The sequence below is a fragment of the Microtus ochrogaster genome, unplaced genomic scaffold (genome assembly GCF_000317375.1).
Source record: "Microtus ochrogaster isolate Prairie Vole_2 unplaced genomic scaffold, MicOch1.0 UNK42, whole genome shotgun sequence".
Lineage (NCBI taxonomy): Eukaryota > Metazoa > Chordata > Mammalia > Rodentia > Cricetidae > Microtus > Microtus ochrogaster.
In genome coordinates, this window is record NW_004949140.1 from 1345991 (window position 1) to 1369112 (window position 23122).

The following is a 23122-nucleotide window of genomic DNA, read 5'->3' on the forward strand; positions in this document are numbered from 1 at the left end:
AGAGAGAGAGAGAGAGAAAGTGTGTGTGTGTGTTTAATTGCTCTCTCCATCTTGTTTTTAGAGGCAGGGTCTCTCCGTGAACCTCAATCTCCCAGAGTTGGCACGATGATCCTTGTATCTCTGCCGTCCTGCTGCTAGAATTACAAGGAGTCCAGCACTTGGCTTTTATACCCTGGTCCTGAGGGATAAAACTCCCCATGAAGAACAAGCACTTTAGCAACTGGGCCATCTCCCAAGCCTGCACCTGCATATCTAATCCCACCACTCAGGTTACGCTGGTTTATGTACAATACCGAAGAAACTCCCTTAAGTCTTTTCTCTTCCTGCCTTTAGCCTGGGATCCTCTTGCCTGAATAATCACACAATTCCCTCTACTTTCTTTCAGGACTGTCCTTGAGTCTCATCTCCTGGAACTGTTTTTCTACAAGTACCTATAAACATTATAGCATTTTTCTGCAGTGTGAACCCTATCCAAATCTACCTCATTCATCTATCTCTTCTTTAAAATATCCTGTTCCCTTCTAGACTATTAAGGTGCACTATTGTTTTATGTCTAGTATAATGCTTAAAACTCATTAAAGTTTTTCAAAAGGAAAAAATAATTTGTCCACCAACATAGTTTCAAAGGATTCATTCAATAGAACGATGTTTCTCTGTAATACCAACATTCTTCTCATCCTCCTTGCCTTTATTATTTGTCTTAGAGAGTGAGCACAGATGACTATTCTCTATCTTCCTTTGTGAGAAACACGGATCCCAAAGAGTGGTCCATTTAGGAGAATAAGGATGACAGCAAGTTGGAAGAGTTGATTCTCAGGGATCAGGTCATGCCAAGTCCTTTCAAGGCCCTGAGATGTTGGGACAGTAACCTTTTGGACCTCTTCTGGACCAGTCACAAAGGCCATTTGTCACTCAGTTGCATCAAAGACGGAAGGCAAGCAGGAAAGGTAGAGTAACTACTACCCTGCCTTCCAATTAGGAGAACATTTGATCATCTTATATAACAAACCACAAGGGTGCCTGGTCTGCGTATTGCCTTGAGTGTAGAAACTTCCTCTACATTATAGTATCCAGAAGTCCCAAGAAGGGATGCTCTAAGCGATAAGGACAAAATAGGAGGAATGCAGAATAACAGCAATGCAAAAGTGAGGCAGGGGATCTACTTAACTGTGTTAAAGTTAACAGAACAGCCAGGATAGCAGTGAAAGGAAGAGAGCAGGATCCCAGCCCTCATGAGACAGGTGAGAGGATTAGAGATTGAGGACCAGCCTGAGGCTGCATTATGAAACTCTTGCCTCAAAGGAAAAGGGGGCGGGGGGGGGGGACAAGAGTCACAGGGGGGGGGGGGGGGGGGGACAAGAGTCACACGGAGTCTCAGAACTGTTGTAAGCAAGCATGGAAGAAACAGTAGGAAAGAAAACCGCCAAGAGTTTATACGAAAACTGACTTACACTTAATTGTACTAGAATGGCAAGGACTTGGTCTTTCTGGAGAAGCCCCTCCAGAAGGTTGGCAACCTACCTGTCATCTGTCTCCACATCATTTTATTCTCCTATCACGTTTCAACATATATCACAATGCTACACTATGTGAAACTTGGAGGGGAAACATGTTCGTTTTTCTTGAATAGGTCTATCATACCCAAGCACTGGAAATTTTTAAAACTCATTTGAAACAAACCATAAAAGAGGATATCTACAATCTCTCTTATCATTGCAGACACATTATTTTCTCAGACTTATTTCAACAAAGACGGCCTTGCTCAACTTCCTCTGTCCTTTCCTCCTGTCTCTTCTTCTTCCTCCTCCTCCATCTATTGTTTCTGAGACAGGGTCTCACTCTTTAGCCCAGACTAGCGTCAATCTCAAGGTGAAATTCCTGCCCCAGTCCCCAAGCAAGCAAGACCCAGCACACCCAACTTGTTTCCTTGCTTAAACTATTGGTGGTATCGCAGTTCTTGCTTAATCAGGCTCACGTGTCAGGACGTAACCTCTCGTCATTCTCATAACAGAAAATCATGATGACTGGTGTGCTTTCTGTCTTCTTGGCCCTGACTAAGTGTTCTGCTCATGTCAGCTCATCCTTATAAACAACTCTGTGCGGTCACCACAATCTTCGTTGCCACATCACAAAAGAGAAACTGAGGCACAGGACACTGGGGACAAATCAACCTAACCTAGCATGACTACTAGCCTTCCTTTAGTACGGGTTCTCTATGTATTGTGTCCACACTCACATTCTCTTCTGGGACGCCCTTCCTTCAAGGTCTGGCCATCTCAGACCCCATGTTCATGCAGTTGGTACCTCAACAACCATTAAACAATTAATCATTTTGATTGTGTGTCTCATATCTCCAAAGAGGTCATAAGTCAGAAGGGGCACATGTGATACTTCTGTCTACCTTCCCGAATACTAATTTCATGAACTACTCAAGTATTGCTTGTATATCTCGTGATGGATTTGATGTCTCCTAGGAGTGCCTGGCATACAGTAAGTACCTAGTAAGCAGGTTTTGAGACGCAGTCACCAAATGAAGGGAATCAAAACAGAAAAACAAGTTAGTGAGAAAGCCCCTGCCTATGATAAACACGTATTAATCAATATTATTTACTGTAAGATGCTGTCTAGTAAGTTGGAGCATATGGAGAAAAAAAATCAAAACAATAGATCTTATCTTCCTCTTGTTCCGATGCACCCAGTGACCTTGACCTCCCAGCAATTTCTTTCATATTATATCTACTTTCTTGAATGAAATCCTCTTTTGATTTGCTGCTCTGCCCCTACCAAGAAGAGAATTCTCCTTCAGTAGTCAAAGAGTAATAAGGACTTTTGGACTCTGAATGTATAACAAACGGCTCTCTTTTGTGGGGGTAAAAAGGGCACGAGAAGTGAGTCATACATCAGACAGTTGACCTCGCAACCGCAATAACACAGCGAGGCCCTTCAACATTTAATTGCTGCAAATGGGGAGTAGAGAGTCTAAGGAATGCGATCAAACTGAGCCAAGAAGATCCACAAAGGTAGGTGTGCCACGGGTTAGCCAAGAATGTGCAACTCTTCGAAACCAGAAATCACCCTCAAGATCAAATATGTTCCTTAAGCCATATATCATCATAGTCCTTAGAAAAAATAATTCTAAATATCAGGGGAAGGTCATACCCGATAGCACAGCTATCTAGTCCGCATTAATTTTTTTCTCAGTGCTAAAGAACAAGTTGAATAAAGCAAATGTCTCTAGCAGCTAATTAGGAAAGAGAGTGCAACCGAATAGGCTCCTCTTAGGACTACAGTTTCTGCCTAAGTGATCGTCTAATCTCTATGATTATCTTCAGCTTCGCTTCAGTCCTTTTCCAGGAATTGGAATGGGGTCGCGGGACGGGTTCCCATTAACTAGAAAGCATGAATTGAGGAAGTGGCTCACTGTAATAAAGCTTGTCCTGTCTTAACATGACTGCTGACAGCAAGGCAATTTACAAGTGCTGGGTGAAAAACAGTCACTGTGCCCAGACAACAATCAGCGCCTTTGCAAGAGCTGCACAAGGCCAGCATCCTCTTCAGGGAGAGGAAGTGCTTGGGCACTGTGACGGCTGTTGCAGACTGACTGTGTCTCACTGTGAAGCTAGATATATCATTAGCAGCTCTCCCACCGCCTGGTGTCTCAGTGATAGTTTGTTGGGGGATAATGAGGGTACCCAGAAAGCACTTTGAGGAAGATAATGACGATTGCAGTGAATGGAATGGTACTGAATATAACTTAACTGTTCCGGGTGGCGGGGGGAGGGGACACAATCCACTGGGGAAAATATAATTTTTATTCCAGCATCAAGAACTCAGTGTGGTTCACATGCTCGCCCTTCTTTCCTGTAAGGACCCGGCACTAGCAACTTGAATGCCCTGGCAGAATTCTGGCAGGCACCAGAGGAGGTTTGATTTTTGAAAGCAGTCCCAGCAGAAATTGCATTGACCATGTCGCTGATACTACATTCGGCCACATGGATGCTTGCTCAAATGATCACATAAATTAACAGTCTTCTTTCTGGTTTCTCTTGTAAATCAACTGGGCAACTTCTGATCCTTTTTCATTGTACTTTTGCATCTTCACTCGTGATTCTAGTTTTATTTTTTCTTTCTTTGCTCTTTGATTCTTTTACTCTGGACAGCCCAAATGTCTAGGGAAAAGACTTGGATTTGTTTATCAAAAAAACAACAACAACAGAACAAAACCTGCAGTTCCTGTGCTTAATTTCAAACATCTTAAGGGACCGCTTCCCCAGGGCGCTCTTGGTTTGGTTGTCTGAGACATCATTTCACTGTATAACCCAGGCTGCCCTTAATTCTACCCCCCTGCTGGAGTCTAAGTGCTGAGACTACAAGCCTGTGCTACCGGGCCCAGTTACTCCAACAGAATATTTTTAATTTGGGGGTTTGTGTGTTTTAAAATGATTTCTTAAAACACTTCTGAATACATAACTTGCTTGAAGAACTACAATTGCCAGTCACAAAGGGATATGCAGGTTGGTGTCAAGCTCCAGCCCCTCACGGAGACTCAAATAAAAATACGAAGAAAGAAGCTTGGCTTCTGCGGGCTGTTCTTTGCCAATGAGTCATGATTAATACCTACACCCTTCTGAGGCAGTTTCCTGCCCGCTGGGAGTTAGCAGAGACTAAATCATGAATTTGCCGATAAGGAAAGATTCTCTGGGGTCAGTTCTGGAGCTCGGGCACTGTGGCTGTTTGCTAAGGCTTCTACTGCATTACACCAGTGCAGAAGGAGGCCCCATTGGGCAGGGAACTCTGGCTGCACCCAGGATAAACCTGCCTCAGGTGCTGGGGAAATTACTCAGATAACGGCACACCTGAATCATCTTCCCGTTTGCTTATGAGACTGATTAGCAGTCTTTATTTGAAGAGTCACCTAATAGAAACAAACAAAATATCCTTCCAGCACACCTCCGATTCTGTCAACCTTTGGCTTTAGTTATACCTCCTCTGTCTCTGCTACTGCCAGAGCTAGACAGGCTGCTCCGCCCCACTGGGCACTTAGCTTCTTATTAAGCCTGAACCAGTGCAAACTTCGGAAGAACTTCTCCCCATCCCGTGACAGGGCACCTAAGGTTGCGAGCTCTACACCCTTAGTATGCCTTGCTTCACAGGACAGGACCCCTTGTTTAGCAACTTCAAGACCACTACCCTTTCTAGCCGTTTGCTGACCATCCTGATAACCCCTCTGTTCACAGAGAAAGCGAGCAGAGTAAAACTCAAAGGGTAAACACTCCAGGGGCAACTAAGCCCTGAAGTGCACAATGGAACAATAATTAAAACACTTTAATCTATATAGGATAGAGAACCTTTGGCAAAGTATATCAGAAAGCTCTGATTGATATTTCCTCTCTCATGCCCATTGTAGGTTTGGCAGGTCCCCCAAATACAACAGTACTGTTTTGGCTTAAGAGATGAAGGCAAAGAGTACAGGACACATGCTTAACTTCCAAAATTCCATGGCGGTGGCACACGCCCTTAATCCCATCACTTGGAAGGCAGGGGCAAGTGGATCTCTGTTAGTTTGAGGCCAGCCTGGTCTACAGAGTGAGTTTCAGGATAGCTAGGGCTACACACAGAAACCCTGTCTCAAAAAACAAACAAACAAAGAAACAAACAACAAAAATTCCAAATAGACATCCCCAATGCATAGTAGATGAGGGTACTAACCAGAAATCACTCCCAAACCTCACCATGGCCCTTATGTTGCAAAACGATTTTGTTAAAACCTATGTAGCCTCATATGACCAATTTGGTTTTTTTGTTTGTTTGGTTGGTTGGTTGGTTGTTTTGGTTTGTTTTGTTGTTGTTGTTGTTTTTTGCTTCCTCTGTCTACCATTTCATAGAGGGTTTAAGAAGAAACAACAAGCCGGGGTGCAACTCATTTGATTGAATATACCTAGCATACGTGAAGCCCTGGGTTCCATTCCTGGAGATGGAGGTAGGAGAACCAGAAATTCAAGTTCATCCTCAGCTACAAAGCAAGTTTGAGGCTAGCCTGGGATACATGAGACCCTATCTCAAAAATAACAGATAGAAAGAAAAGAATTCGATGAAAATTGTTTCCCACAGAGATAGGGGTGGGGAAGAGGGGGCAGATGGGAAGGAGAGAGGAAGGGAAGGACAATGGGAGGGGAGAGAAAGAGGAGAAAAGCAAGAGAAGAGAGGGGAAATGTGAGTACCTGGGAATAAAAGGAGACAAAGCAAAGAACCTAGCTCAACAGGATAGGGCAATGGCAACCAAGTAGCAAGTGACATCTTCGCCTCACCCATGTGGTCACCAGGTTACCTAAGATCTACCATCCACTCCGTCAGTTTATGGCTCCTCCTGGGCCCCTGTAAGCATGGGAGTTTTCAACCTCAGAGATAGATAACAGCCAAGCTGAACAATCAATCTTTGGCTGACTGTATTAGTTTTCTACTGCTATAATAAATTACCCCAAACAGGATGGCTTGAAACAACACAGATTTATTACGCTGTCGTTCTGTAGGTTAGAAGTCTAACTGGTCCCTAGGCAGGGGAGGGTCCATTTCCACTCTCTTGCTCCTTTGTACCTTCAAGAGGATGCCCACCATCTTTGGGCTTGTGATTCCTTTCTCCATCTTCAAAGTTAGCCACATAGCATCTCCTGCCCCAGCTTCTGCTCACATCTCCCCCTCTGACTCTCCTTTCCTGTCTCCCTCTTTCTTTCACATATCAGGATCTTTGTGCTTATTCTGGGCCTGCCTGGATAAATCAAAATGGTCTCCCTATTGGCTTATTAGCAGCTTGAATTCCCTTTTGTCGTGTAAGCAAACACTTACAGGTCCCAGGGATTAGGACATCTTTAGGGATTCATTAGCCTTGCTACTACATCGACATGTATTTTAAAGATCAGGAAAGAAGGTATAAACCATGAACTTTTTTACAGGCAACTGGTTCTTTTTACCTAAAACATTATCTTCTTAAGAAGTTAAAAAGTTGTCCATAAAGCAAAATGTAATTCGATGGTATTTGAGGAACAATTGAAAACAGTCTTGAGGTGGATTGATTAATAAATATTAATTTCTTACCAATGTCTTATGAATCTAGATTTCTATGTAGCATATAGCCTTAGTGCTATGCTAAACCTAAGGTGCAGGTAAAGCAGGCTAACATTTTGGAGAATATTAGGGGAGGGGAATGGAGTCTAAGCTATATCACACAAGTGTATAATCAGATGAGGGGAATGATTTCTACACATCAGTGGAGTACAGCCGGCAGCAATTAATCAGGTAATTCCAAAAAGCAAGTAAAGATGATTTCAAATGTTTCTAACACACACACATAAATAAGCACACATGCACACACTCACACACACACATACACACATGCAACAGTGATCAATATTTAGGCTAATGCATGTGCCGTTTCCCCTGATCCATTGCTCCTTATGCATGATACGTGTATCAAAAGTTTACATCGTAACCCGTAAGTGTGTACATTATGTATCTTTTTAAAAGTGTAAAATCCTAGAAGCACTTTCTGACAATCTGCACAGTTATAACCTCCACTCATGTGCATCTGAACTTAATAACTGACAGGACCTGTACTATGGTACTCAGGCACTGACGATGAGAGTGTACTGGCCAAGAGGATAGACCTGCAGAGGCTCAAATCCTCCTTCTGAATACTTGGGGCTCTGTTTTGCTTTTGGTAGACTTGTGTATGTGGTATACACACACATGTGCACATCTGTGTTCTGCTGTAGTCACCTGTGCATTCACATACAGAAGCTAGCAGTCCACATGGAGTGGCTTCCCTCACCTTCCCCTGCCCCCCCGAGCTGGAGCTCACTGGTTCCTTTGACTGGTTGGCCTGCCAGCCCATGATCCACCTTGTCTCAGCATCCCCGAGTGTTGTGATTACAGCTGAATGTAATGTTTCTCAGCATTTTTGTTTATGTGGGTACTAGGATTCTAAACCCAGGCCCCTATGCTTGCCCAGCAAGCACCTTACCCAGTAAGTCATATCCCCAGGGCTGGAGATCAGCTTAGCCATCAGACTTATCTGTGCCTAACTTACCATATGTCTAATCTAAGAACAATAATAACAGTGCCTATTTCATGAGGTTGCCATTCAGATCAAATGAATATAAAAATGAGATGCAAAATAAACTCGGTATGGTTCTTGGCACACTTTGAGCCCCCAGTAAAAGGGTTCTCTTACTATCTCACGTTAGAAACAAATCTCACACTCGGATACAACAGATACATAGGAAACATCCTACAACGTGGATTCATTATCTTGAGGCCGGAAAATGAAAGTGAGAACAGGACATGGCCACTAAAGGGAAGCAGCAGGCAAAATATTAAATTAAGACCGAATTTGAGTCTTCCTTTGGTAGATACCCGTGGTTTCTGCTTTCAGGCTATCGGAAAGCTAGAATGACCTTCAGTGCTTAATGGAACTGTGACTCACCCTCAGTAAATCACATGATCTTATATTGAATATCTGAAAGAACAGTTATATTTGGTACCATGGAATAATGTGTTTCTCTGCTGAGAATCTTTAAGAAGCTCATTTGTTCCTCCTCTGGATTTTAATGGCTCTCCACCGCCTCCTAAACAAAAGTCAAGCTCATGTCAAGGCATCGAAGGCTCTACGTTGTACTTTGTCTCTTTCAGTGCTTTTGGTTTTGTCTCCCATGAGTCCCTTACACAAATTCACTGTTGTCAAACTACTCCATTTTCTAACGAGGCTCTTCTGGCCACCCTCGGGCACTGCTTCATGTAGGACTTATGGTGGTGTGTTTCTGACAGAATTATGAAGCTGCTGGGCACAAGGGACTCTCCAGCTTAGCTATCTATGCTTCCCCACAGTCACTTATATTTAATAAGAGCCAAATTTATTCATTAAATTCCTTTCCACATAGGAACCTCTGATGCCTGTTTCTGCAAAGCCATTTTCTTCATTCAACTACCAACTTCCTTCTTAAGCTCCCTTAATCAGACAATAAGAACTTCATAATATGCCTTTAAAAATTAACATTTCTGAGTTAACATTGTTCTCAGGATGGCGCTTTAAAATTCCACACACTGTAAAGATGCTTTCATTAAAGGTTTTTGGGGTGGGGTAGGGGAATGAATGAGAACAAAATATAATGGTACATGTATTTTTTTAAAAAGCCATAATAAAACCCATTACTCTACATGTTAACTTGAAACAAAAGATTTCTATGAGGGCTCATCAGAAAATAAACGTTTCTCCAGATTCATTATATATGTCAATAGACGTCAAATGATGAAATAATATAGTAACTACTCCCTACCTTCATGGTTACTGTGATGGTGCTATTTACATTTGCTTTATGCAACCAACCTTGTTTTATCACACCACCTTTCTGAGAACATAAAGAGGATGAATCCTGAAAGAGAAGAAAATCATCAGTAAATAGTAGTCAGTCAACCATTTATTTAGTAAGCAAAACTTAGCAGACACAGAGCTAGCCCTCTTCCCATTTCCTAGTTAAACATAAAGGTATTGCTCTCCATAAATATTGAAATTATTGTCTACAGCATGAAAGGCCCAGTTGGTATAACATAGCAGGCACTCAATAGTTGCTGACGTGTCCAAGTGAACTCCTAAGAAAGCCTCCTTGTCATGCAGTCAAAACTATACCTTGAAATGTCACAGACATCGAGACTCTCTGTCCCAGGAGGGATGTAGCAAGGAGGCAAATCCACATGAAGTCACCATCCCAGATGCCCAACAAGAGAAGTAACTCTACCATCCCATCACACAGGCAAGAGAACACATTTATATACACGGCTCTGCCCATGTCATTGGAGATTTTCTAAAACTCATTTGGAAATGTAACCTTTATTTATTAAAAACCACCCATTGGTTAGAAAAACTGGCCACAGCTACTCATAGGCACTGGTTTCAGCATCTCTCCTCAAGTCTTCTTTGCAGCCCTTTCTGCAGAAGTGGCCTTGAAGAAAGGCCTGGCATTACCTCATCTTTCTCGCAGTCTTCGTCAATCTCAAACACATGGTTAGGAATCTTTTCAGGTCTCAGAGATTTGCTGGAAATCCAAAGAAAATTACTCTCAACACGGAACACAATCTACAATCGTCACCAACAAACAAAGGCGAAATAAGTTGACTTCATTCTTTAGAGAAAACAAGAAAATGCAAGCGGGGAGATGGAAAAGTACTCTCCTCTTCTCAAATGTAGACCTTATTCCTAAGTAAACACGCACAGCTTCTGTTCGCTTGTTTGACTTTTGCTAAGCAAGAACTCCTGACTAAGCTACCTCCTGGGCCCCGCATTATTTGCAAATATGGACTCCCTCGTATGCAGCCAGGTGCGAAGATAAAACAGAGACCGGATAGGAGTCAAGGAGAGCACAAGTTGCTAAGGAACGTATGCCAGGGCTGCTAGCAGTGGCAGAACTTTATCTCAGAAAGCAACACGGTGTCGATCTGGCTCTCCCTTTTGTTTGCTCTGGGAACCCGGACTGTTAATGTTAGTAGTCTCTTTCCTGGAAAAAATGTTTTTGAGTGCTATACAGGGTTACACAAATGTCCTGTTTCTCCTTTGTTTTTTTCCCCATGTTTCCTAGATGAAATGGTGTGGAACCAGCAGTCATACAGTGGAGAAATGGGGGAGATGGGAGGGCTCAAACAGGTGGAATGGGTGGGCGGGTCAGACCTAGTCAGTTATTAAATAGCGGAAGGATGACTTAAACCATGACTCCTGGATCAACGTTCTCAAGCCATTCCTTCAACTTCACTGACAGAGGTCCTCCCCCAGGGACAGCAGCAGGTGTCGAACTGATCAAACAGCGTCTAACTGCTTCGCTGACACCACTGGAAAAAGGTTCCCTGTGTTTTTCAGAATGAACTAAAGATTATTCTGTGATCTCTATGGGTACACCAAAGCATGTGAGCCCACACTTATTGGTAAGAGTGTCACTAAGCAAAGATAAAACACACTCGACTAGTCAAAATATTGCATAAGCCAAATATGCTGTTGTTTCAAGTTTGATTTATTAGACTATAGCAGGGGTTTCAGAAGAGGTTTCTAAAAAGCCAAATAATAACAATGATAATAACAGTGATAATAATTATAATAATAACTCTCCTGCTTCCCTTGTCTTCAAAACTTACCACGGCAACATCCGAAAGTCCCCAGAGAAGTCTTCGTACTTGTAGTTGACCACATGCCAATCTGTGCTGTAGGTCTTAATACACTATAAGAAAATAGGAATCATTCATTTTAGATACTGGAAAAGAATAAAAAGAAGCATTTTTTTTTCAAGTCTGGCAGAGCTGACGATGGTGGCACACACCTGGAGTCACCAGTAACCAGAGACCTGAGGAAGGAGGATAATGAACCGAAAGCCAGCCTTGGCTGTATAGCCAGTCCCTGTCTCAAACACACAAACCAAAGTCTGGCGAAATACTAACAGACTTTTTGAACTGAGTTGAGAAATGTTGGTATGGGGATCTTGCTTTGCCCTCACAGCACACGGACGTGTTACATAAGTTAATTGAGCTTAGAAATTTTATTTCCCATTTATCATAAAGGAAGAGGTACTTTCAACAGTTTATAATATAAATTTGAAATTCACAGATATGTAACTATTTTTTAATACTAAGAACGTATGGCGGGTTGCCAGAGAGATGGCTTGGAGCTTAACAGCAGATACTGCTCTTCTTTTTTTTTTTTTGGTTTTTTTGATACAGGGTTTCTCTGTAGTTTTGAGCCTGTCCTGGAACTAGCTCTTGTAGACGAGGCTGACCTCAAATTCACAGAGATCCACCTGCCTCTGCCTCCCGAGTGCTGGGATTAAAGGCGTGCGCCATCACTCCCCGGCTGCATACACTGCTCTGGCAGAGGACCTGGGTTCAGCTCCCAGCACCAGGATCAGGTGATTTACAACTGTCTCTAACGCTAGTTGCAGAGCATCCAAGAGTCTTTTCTGGCCTGAATAGCCACCTGCACACACACGGTGCACATAAACTCACTCAGACACGCATGGGTCTGTGCACATGTACGTGCGCGCACGCACCCATAACAAATGAATAGAATAAACACAAAAAAATACGTTCTTTGGCTGACCATTGAACCCCTTACCTCCTTGACAAATAAGCTCTGGGCCCTCTTTTCAGCGTCTTCTGGTACAGTAGACTGCACTGTTCTCCGCTGACGACCAATCACTGAGATCTAGAGAACAAATCGCATTCTTGCTTTAAGAACTGGTTTGGAAAATAAAATGCTTATTCGTTTAAAAAGTACTCATGAACTCACAGATATGTCTTCCATGGGGAACATAAGCAGGTCTCTAAGGGGATCGCTGTAAATCTGTGTTTTCCGTTGGATGATAACATTCTCATAGTCCAGGGGTTCAACTACCTTGGCCTTTTCCTTTGTAAGAGACCAAAGACATAAATTGTTACTGTCAGACTCCCTGAAGAGGGAAATTCCTCTCTGTGTAGCAAAGATATGCTATTCCGCAAAGAGGTGCTTGTTGATACCAAGTACATAAAGCTACTTTAACAAGAGAAACCTTCTCTAAAAGTGCATCCATACACATAGCAAACACAAGTGAACACAAGGACATGCATAAACAAACTCCTCCTTACTATAGATAAAAATTCTAAAGAAATAACACCATATTCTATATATCTGTATGTCTTCCAAAAATTCCCTAAATGTGAAGTCAAACAGAAATGGTATATTTAAAAGCCTGTGAGTCATTTCACAAATGTGCACTGTTTGCTGGTTAACTAAGAGAAAAAAAATCTCAACATCCAAGCTCCCTCTCTGTATCCGATACACAAGCCAAAGAGTGCATTCCATTCCAGCTTTGCTAGGGCAAGTGCGAGACCTGAAGATGCTTAATCCTGCTGACGGGGCCTGAGAGGGTGAGGTTTCAGGAGGCAAAGGCTACGGACTCCTGTCAGAGAGCTAAGCGATAGTAGGGTACCAGTCTGAGGTTCTTGTTACAAGGATTGGGTCAATGAAAGCTGAGTATAATATGACATAGGAAGAGGAGTAATAATAATAAAAGCACCAACTGGATTCCTTTAGAAGTATTGAATTTAGTATCCATTCATGCACACAATGTGCTTTGATGAAGTCCACACCCATACTCCCTTCCAATTTTTCTCCTACTCCCCTCCACTTTCCTCTCTCAACTGGTTGATTACAATGCCACTGAGTCCATTAGTGCTGCCTATATGTGCATGGGTGTGGGACCATCTACTAGAGCATGGGCTCATGTCCTTGAAGAAATCTGAGCCTCGCTCAGCAGTCATCAATCGCCAACAGAGTGTTCTCTATGAGCAGGGAACTGTTTGCTGTCTATTTTCCAGTGCAATGCTCCTAACCTACGAAACAGGTACAATCGACTCCAACACATTACAGTTGGGAAAGCCCTGGATTTAACTAGGTTAGATCATTTGCCTATCTTCAGAGGCAAAAGTCAACACTAGGTGTGTACCTGAAAAGACTCATACTTGTTCTCTCCTGCAGTCTCCCCCTCACTCAGAAATACACAAAGATATTACTGTGCAAGGTCTTGAACTTGGGTTATTCCACTACCTACCTGTCTATCATTTTCTTTCACTGAACATTCCGTGTTCTATTTTTTCCTCTCTGCCTATTCGAAGGCATGGAACTTCCCACAATAGAAAACCAAGCTAAACTTCTCGATGAGAAGAAAGGGAGAAAGGATGAAGGCCCCGCCTTCCCCTTTCAGTGAGGTCCGGTTGTGAACCGCTAGCCTTGGAGCCAAGGAAAAGCTTTTATTTGGTCACTGTCATAACAACAGCACCTAAAACACCCGTGCCCGCTAGACATTCAAGCATTAATTATGGAATGAACTTCGAGATATCCAGACTCAGTTAAAACCATGCCTCTACAGGCTATTTCAAACAATTATATGTTAATTGTTTAAACAATATATGTCAATAATTTCTAATCAGGATGTTTTATTTAAATGAAATTATTTCAGTTGTATTAATAGAAGCTGAATAAGGAAATTCCACATTTAAGATATATTACAATGGGTCTGGAGAGGTGGCTTGGTGGTTAAGAGTACTTGTTCTTACAAAGGACCCAACACCCACATAGGGGCTCCCCATTTTCTTGGCACCAGGCATGCATCTGCTGCAAAACACTTATACACAAAAAGTAATAATAAAATGAATCTTAAAAAAAAATCAAAAAGACAGTCAGGCAGTGGTGGCACACACCTTTAATCCCAGCACTCAGGAGGCAGAGACAAGTGAATCTCTGTGAGTTTGAGGTCAAGTTCTAGGACAGCCAGAGCTGTTACACAGAGAAACCCTGTCTTGGAAAAAACTTAAGAAGACATATTAAACCTTCACCACAAAGATATGATACACGTTTAAAGAGATGTATATATATATTTAACATGATTTAACATTGCATGATATATACATATTTTTAGCATTACATGGTACTCATTAGTATGTAGAATTTCCATGGTTTTATGTGTCACTTAAATGTTGAAAAATAAGCTGGGCATGGTGATGCATGCCTTTAACTCCAGCACACAGAAGGCAGAAGCAGGCAGAGCCCTGAGTTCGTGGCCAGCCTGGTCTACATACTGAATTCCAGGTCAGCCAAGGGGTACATACTGAGACTCTGTCTGAGAAAAAAAACAGGGTTTGGGTGTATCTCAATAGTAAAGCACTTACCTAGTATGCAAAAGGCCCTGGGTTCAGCCCTCAATACCAAAGAGTTAGAAAAATAAGATTCATTATGTATAGTCCTCAGAGTCAAGGCCTAACTCAATGAATTAGTATCCATTAACTAAGCTGTGCAGGAAGCTCACATGTATCTGCTTCAAGTAACTCAGTAAAATGACAAAAAGAAATTCCTCTTTTGGCTTCTAATAGCACATTAGTATAAAATAAGCCTATGGGACAAAGGATCATGTTTTTAGATGTAAACACTATATGCCTTCTAAAAGTGAAATAAACATTTTCCCTATGTTTTAAAAGTCATACATGCATACCACATAAAAAGGGGTTTGTTTTTCATTTCAAACAGTTTCAACCTAATGTTCTAGGTCTTCATTTCTATTTCCTCTGTCACAGGTAGCAAGATGTGAGAAGAATTAGAGTAACTACTCTGTGGACCACAATGCTCTCCCCTAAGATTGTGATTCTCAACCCATGGATCACAATCCCTTTGGGATCGAATGACCCTTGCACAGGGGTCACATAGCAGATATCCTGCACAGCAGATACTTAGATTACGATTCAAACAATAGTAAAGTTACAGTTATGAAGTAACAATGAAAATAGTTTTACGGTTGGGGTCATCACAACGTGAGGAACTGTATTAAAGGGTTCCAGCATTAGGAAGGTTGAAAACCACTGTCTTAACAGAAAACCTAGCTAGACCTGCGAACCAGGCTTCACCATATGAGGGAAAAAAAGAGGCCTGAAACACTATATTTCCCTTCCAAATGGATTAAATCATCAGAGACAAGGAAAAAGTTGGACTTACTTATGGAACTTCATGATTTAATAGATTTAACAGAGGCTCTTCCTACACCATAACCTTTATTGAGTTTGGTTTTTTTTTTTTTGGTCATTTTGTTTGTCTTCTATGATTACCAAACAGAAAGTTCTTACCACACTTACAGATTTTTCGGGGTGTGTGTGTGATCAAAACATATTATATATATATTCAATAAAATATTTTAAATTAAAAACAGAAAGCTGAGCATTCCTTAATCCTAGCACTTGGGAGGTTGGTTTCTATGAGTTCAAGGCCAGCCTGATCCATAATGAGATCCAACAATGGCTACATAGAGAAACACTATCGAGAGAGAGAGAGAGAGAGAGAGAGAGAGAGAGAGAGAGAGAGAGAGAGAGAATATGGATTTTCTTCCATATTTGTTATTTATCCTTTTAGTTTGTGCAATGATTAGCCTACAAAGACTGTTTTCATAACCCCAGAAAACTGTATCATAATAAACCAGACTTTACTAATCGCTCGAGTAACAACAAGGCCCCAGGGTAGCTTCACGAGTCCATAACAGCGTTAGACAAAAGGCAAAGGCGCTTATGCAATCTGGAGTAAAGTGAGCAAATGTTTCCATCTCGACTTCCTACGGAATGACAAGAAAGCAGTCAACCTAAATCTGGAACCTACTCAGTTTTCATCCAGGGAAAGAAAACAAAGCGATCTGTCTTTGAACGTTCTCATTCACTGAGCCCTAAGCCCCCTTGGCATAACTTGCTGGTGGCAATCTTAGCGTTTGCTGTTCTGCTCACTTAAAGATCACTTTGCAACATTAGGAAAGCACTCACAACTGCATTCTGCTGTCATGACCGAAGGACCATCAGGTACACACACTTTTAACTTTCTACATGACGGAAGTGGCTCAGCTGTCTGACAGTATCAGCAGAAGCACCACTATGACCATTCAAGCTCAGATTCTTTCTTCTTTTTGCCATGTTAGAAATAGGACCTGGTCCGTGGCAGGCGAGTACTCTAAGACTGAGCTACACTGCAAACCCAAACTCCATCTTCTAACTCCTGGTCCTGTTCCTTTTGTCAGTGTTTCACACACTAAATGGATGGGTATGCAATCCTCAAATCAAATATGTTTACTGAATCTGGAGATGTAGCTGGGTGGTAGAGGGCTCAATCCCAGTTCTAAAAACACTTCTATAGAGATGCATTTATTTAAAAAAAAATACAAGCTTTCTGAGCCTCCTGTAAAGGCAAATAAATCATTATTTAGCCAGTTCTAGTGACAATTTTCAATAGCCTTCAGGGTGTAAATCCTAAAACTAGGAAGAAGCACATACTTCACAAACAGAACATCTTACTATTTCTATTATGGGAAAAAAAGAAAAACCATCAGTATAGATTCAGCTGCAGGATGCCTCTTGGCAAAATGACTGGAAAGAAAGGATCCCAACTGAGGGTCTGTCCACAGCATCAAAACCGGGACATTCTTCTTTGTGGCAATTCGTACACATCCATTGTGGGGATCTTTCATCATTTTAACTATGCATGTGCAAAGTACAAAACCATGTCTGTAATCCTAAAACATGAGCAAATGTGCATTCTTGCATTACAGCTGACGGAGTACCCACTGGTGTGGACAGTGCAATCACTGAGTCTGTCCCAAAGCACACATGGCTAGTCAGCCTGTATAGAATATCATTAGGAACATAAGCACAGATCCATTCATTTAAGACAACTCCGTGAAGGGGCATGAGGAGCACTTGTCACGGAAGCCTAACCACCTCAGTTACATCTGGGAACCCACACCTCCTCTACAAAGCTGCTCCCTGACCTCTGCACGCATACCCTGGCACATCTGCACAAACCCCTGCCACATAAGCACACACCACCCATATCTACAACCACGGTAAGCAACAATAAAACTTAAACCACAAATAACCTCGTATTTCCAGACAAACACCACCAGACCCAGCTCGACTTACTTCTGCTGAGGTATTGCACTAAAGGTCATGAGTTTACCAATAAATCTTCTATTTTAGAAACCAGTTCTCCTAAAGAATTCAGAGAACGTGTCTTCTGCCAGTCTAAAGTGAGGACTGGCTGCACAGACTCCCTTCTTTATCACACTGGGAGGGAGAGCAGAAAGCTTAGCAGCGAGGCATGGGGCCAATTCCAGCACCTGGCCCAACCCATCCGCCACATTAGGTTTCAGTGTGTGGACGGGCAAGTCAACAAATGTTTTAAGACGGTGACTTGGTCCAACTTTTCATGTGTGTAGTTTTGAGACAGGACTGTATGTTCAGTGGCATCTGAGTTCTTTAGTCTTATTCCTTTGTTGTTGTTTTAGAGAGAAATGGGAGACTTACTAGGTATCCCAGGCCAGCCCCAAACTCATGGCAACCCACCCAAGTTCTGGGATCACAGGCATAAGGCACCATGCCTTGCTGAACATTTTTATGGAAGTTGATAGTGTGAAGAAAAAAGAGATGAGTCACTCCGTCCCATGGCTCCTCCACCCACTTCACTTGGAACTTTCTGCACTGTCCCTTGTCATTCAGCCCCCCTCCCCCTTTTAGCCACTCAACAGCAGTTTCTAGTGTTCTCTCCAGAGAATATCTTAAAATAACCCTCTGCACTCAAAATGGCCTCTGGGGGCATGGAATTTCCGGCAGGAGAGCAAACTGAGCAGGTTCAGAAAGTGGCACATTTATTGGGTCCCCACTAAGGTCCAGCCCCTATCTTAAGCTCTGGTGATACAGACATAAAAAGAATTAGACCTGCCCCTTAAGAAACCCCAACAGTGCAGAAGGCAGATAAACCCAAGACACATGACTGGATCTTAGAAGCTGTCTTAACTTAAAGCCACACTTGGCTCCTACGTCTCTATCGTACCTACACCAATAGCCAGTGCTGCTTCTAGCTGGCACAAAGCATTTTACACATAAAAACATGGGAATCCATCTACTAGCATTTATCTCAATCAGAAGCTTTCCTTGTGTGAGGATATGCAGTCTCGGATCACTTCTGTGTGCTCATCAACTCTAGAAGAAAGCCAGACATGGTGGTACACCTGGTGTCCTAGCACTCAGGAGGCTGAGGCAAGAAGATTACAAGTTCGAGGCCAGGCTGAACTATGTAGGAAGTCCTTATCAGAACATGCACACATGGGCACGTGCACACACAGAGAGACACACACAATCCCAGAAAAATCGGACTCTTAGCAATTTGTTATTCTTATCTATGTGAGTTCATGTGTGTACGGCTGTTCACATGTGTGGACACACATGCATGTGGCGGTATAGGTGCATCTGCATGTAGAGACCCCAGGTTGCTATCAGCTATCTTTCTGGATTAGTGCTTTTATTTATTTATTGAACCAATTCAGCTAGTCTGGATAGGCAGGGCCCTGGGGATCTCTTGCTCTCTAGCTCTTGAGAGGACTAGGATTGCAAGCAGGTACCATGCCTGTCCAGCTTTTATGTGGGTGTTGGGGATCCTGAGCCAAGTCCTCATGGTTGTGTGGTGAGTGCTTTAGTCACTGAGCCATGTCCCCAGGCCTCATACTACTCTCAAGATAGCCTAAGGTGCCTCTTCTCTAAGCCGCGGTGTTTTTACCATTGGCTGTGCCATGCACTCACTACTTTGCCTGGGCACTCTACTTCGTGGGGTTCAATTTTCTCAACAGAACCTTAAACTCCTGGTGGGGAGGAAAAACAATACCTTGTGCTTGGCCTCATAGACCCAGCACCATGACACAGACTGTTAAGCACCACACAAGTCAAAAATCAACAGCATTTGAACTAGAGAACGCAGATTCAAGCGGGAAGAATCGAATTTAAAAAAAAAAGTAAGATATTGTGTAAGGAAGGGTTTTTTTTTCTATTTTTTTTTTAAATGTTCCTTTTACATATAAGGAAACTGAGGTTTAGGCAGACTGAATGCCTCATATTTATGGAGCTGTATTGGTGCTCTGTTTGTTTGTTTGTTTGTTTGTTTTTCAAAAACAGGGCTTCTCTATATAGCCCCGGCTATCCTGGAACTCAGTCTGTGGACCAGGCTGGCCTCAAACTCACAAAGATCCTCGTGTCTCTGCCTTCCGAGCACAGGGATTAAAGGCGTGTACCACCACCACCCAGCTTGGATCAGTGCTCTTAACCATACTATGTACCCATAAACCTGTGCACTCGAAACTCCCAGATACTTAATATTTCTTCATTCTTGATCCTACCTACCATGTTTTGTTTCCGTCTGTGGACTTTACATTTTGGTACTTTCTAAAACTTGGAGATATCTTATCATTTTTTTTAAGCAAAATGAGACCTTCCCTTCTTACCCTGATGCTGAGCATGGCTGACTAGGCGAGCTTGTATCTTAATTGGATAAGGAGTTTTGCATTTCCCGGCTGTTGCTTCCAATTTAGCATTTGTCTCCAATGAGTAGGGATTAACACCTTGGATATTTTACTTTGAGGAAAGGAGCTGGCAGATTCAAGCAGGAAGAATCGAATTACAAAAAAAAAAAGTAAGATATTGTCAAGGGACCGTATCTAATTCATCTCAGTATCCTCCACAGAACCTCCACAGATCCTATCAGAGAGCCGTGAGAACTCCAAAGCCAGCTTTTGTGGTTCCTGGGGACAGCCAGCTGCATAATACAAAGAGTCAGTCTTGTGTACAAGTTTTCCAAGCCAAAATGGCCACCCAGGAGGTCAGGAGAGCAAACAGTGTTCAGAACCAATTTTCAGTTTCCAACTTTAAGGAATGACTTACAACTCTAAGAGTCAACAAAAGCAGATTTCAAAAGGTACTTAAAATTGAACATAAAGACAACCAGGAAAAATTACATTACCTACCCCTCCCTATTTTCTTCCAATTTTATAACTTTAGCACAGGAAATTTTTTTATTGATTTTTATTGAGCTCTACATTTTTCTCTGCTCCCCTTGCACGGGACATCTTTAATGCGAAATTACTTCCCCTTTCCAAGTCTACTTGCTCTTTATTTTGAGAACTAGTCTGAAATACTCAAAAAGATTTTATTTTAGAGAAATGATTGTATACATGCTCTATGAGTGGTTCCATGCTTGCTTTAACTCAGATATTATACAAATAATCCCTATTCTCCCCAAAGGGGTAAGGAGAAGTCTGATGAACTTTGCTATAGTCAATGATTCTAAGCTGACTCAATCCACTGGCTCTCAAGCAAGAACAGATTTGGATTCAGTGCCTCCTGGCTTGGCATTCACTTTATGCTGATAAGTTTTAAATGACTCAAAAGGAAGACAAGAACAGGGGGAAATTAACAAAAGAACTTGAATAAATTGAGAGGATGTCAATTAGAACAATACTATTTTTTATTCTTAGCACACCATTATTGATAGGGGAAAAAATGCACCTTGGTAAAACATAACAACTTTCCAGAAAAACCAAAGACTTGGACAAGTTCTCAAGACAGACACAATTATGGCAAACAATTTGTTCCATGCCTATCAACTAATTCCAACCTTCCTTGGAAGTTTGTGTTCACCATAGAACTGCAAAAAATGATAAGAAAGTTCTCACTAGGAACAGTGACCCACCCCTACAGTCCCAGCTATTTGGGAAGCTGAGAGAGAGAGACTATGTAAGCCCAGGATGACAAGGCCAGTTTTGACCTTCAAAAAATATTTTCACTATCAGGGTGGTGATGACACATACATTGAATTCCAAGCACTCTGGAGGCAGAAGCAGGTAGGTCTCTGAATTTGAGGCCAGCCTGGTCTACAGAGTGAGTTCTATGGTAGTCAGGGCTATATAGAGAAACCCTGCCTCAAACAAACAAACAAACAAACAAACAAACAAAAACACCCTCACTGACTTTTTCCATACTTTTAAACAGTCATAACATACTTTGTATTCTCAGCAGAAAAAGTCAAATACACAGATATTCCATAGATGTACAGATAGTGAAAAACTAAGCACCTGCAGTTTGTTTTAGCATCATCAGAACACTACTGTTTACATTTTTGAACGTGCAGCCACAAATAATTTTCCACATTGGGTTGCTCCACCGGTCTGTGCCTCTCACTGGTTTGTTTCTGATAACGGACTAAAGAAAACTGAAAAGCCCCAGTTTGAAAATGAACCGTGAATAGGACAAAAATTTGACTTCCTGCAATAAATATTTTAGTCTTCCCATAATTGGTCATCTTGTGTCTACTCCTTAACTAAAATGACCCCCCCCCGTCTTTTTGTCCCTTTTTTGTGAACCCCCCTCCCAATCCAAGAAGCTGGCATCACTACATGAGATAATCCACTGTGAAAGCTACTTCAAGATAATAAAGGCAATGCACCTTGGGCTTTTCTTTCAAGTTGGGAGCTTTCCTATTTCTTTGAATAATATTCCAGGGCATAGTGAGCCAATCCATGTTAATCCTATCTATCCTCCTATAACCCAACAGCCACACCTGCCTCAGTGTGGCTCTCTATTTTACTGCCCTCTTAAGCCACACACCCCCTGGGCAGATGGGCCTCCTCGGTGGCCAATCTACAATCATACCCATGTTGCTTTAGTCTGGTTTAAAGAAGCTTAACATGTACTCCCCTATTAATACAATTGATTTGTTTCCCAACACACATCTCTCATTCCCCTGTCCACATTATCAGGACTTCTTCTGTGGCTTGGCTTATATCTATCTTTAGGAAGGGTGTTCAATCTGACCAGCATTCCTTGGGTAACCATCTCTTGGGTAGCCTGCCATAACTATGATCTTTGAATCCTTCTTTAAGCCAATTCTCTTCCCTATGACAAATGTCCTATGACTGGAGACAGTATTTGAAAGGAGTCCTGGTGTGGTAGGGGTTTAGTTGACTAGTAGAATAGCTTGGCTAACATGAGCAAGTTCTTGTGTTTGATCCCAAAAAGTGAGCACACTTGTTTGTGCCTGTGTGTGTTGCACAGAGAGAGAGAGAGACAGAGAGAGAGAGAGAGAGAGAGAGAGAGAGAGAGAGAGAGAGAGAGAGAGCGCGAGCGAGCGCTGGGGCCCTACTTTTGCTTCCTACTGCTGTGATAAAACACTGACCACCCAATAGCAATTTAGAGAGGAAAGGGTCTGCTTCATCTTACAATAGTCAGTCATGGAGAAGTCAGGGCAGAGAAGTCAGGGCAGGAAGGAAAGCAGAGAGGAAACAGAGACCGTGGAGGAACGCCGCTCATTGGCTTGCTTCCTCACACCTCAGAAAAGCTTGTTTACAGTGGGCTAGGCCCTTCCATATCACTTATTAATCAAGGCCATGCCCCGCAGGCTTTCTTACAAGCCAGTCTAATGGGGGCATCTCTCAACACAGGTTCCCTCTTCTCGGAGAACTCCTGCTTGTGTTGAGATAACCCAAACCAAACCAAAACAGAAAGAAAGAGAATTCCAAGTATTAAGGGTCAAGACCTATGAAAGGCTTCTTGAACACCTAAAGTATACTGAGGGATGGTGAAACCCAATTGCCCTGTATGCTAAGTTTAACGATAATTAAGAAGAAAGCTAAAACATCAAAAAGTTTCACTTCCTTGTATGTTCAAAAAAATAAAAACCCTCCAGTGTCACCTCAGAGATAGGCTCCCAGGA

General features: G+C 42.3%; 1 protein-coding gene across 1 annotated transcript in view; it reads right to left on the bottom strand.

The window, feature by feature from the left end:
- Positions 1-23122, bottom strand: part of Dock11 (dedicator of cytokinesis 11) — a 196672-nt gene that overhangs the window by 129522 nt on the left and 44028 nt on the right. The window contains exons 2-6 of the mRNA XM_026790137.1: positions 12317-12433; positions 12143-12232; positions 11173-11255; positions 10016-10085; positions 9330-9425 (exon numbers count right to left, since the gene is read on the bottom strand). Coding sequence (XP_026645938.1) covers positions 9330-9425; positions 10016-10085; positions 11173-11255; positions 12143-12232; positions 12317-12433 — 456 coding nt within the window. The remainder of the gene's footprint in view (positions 1-9329; positions 9426-10015; positions 10086-11172; positions 11256-12142; positions 12233-12316; positions 12434-23122) is intronic.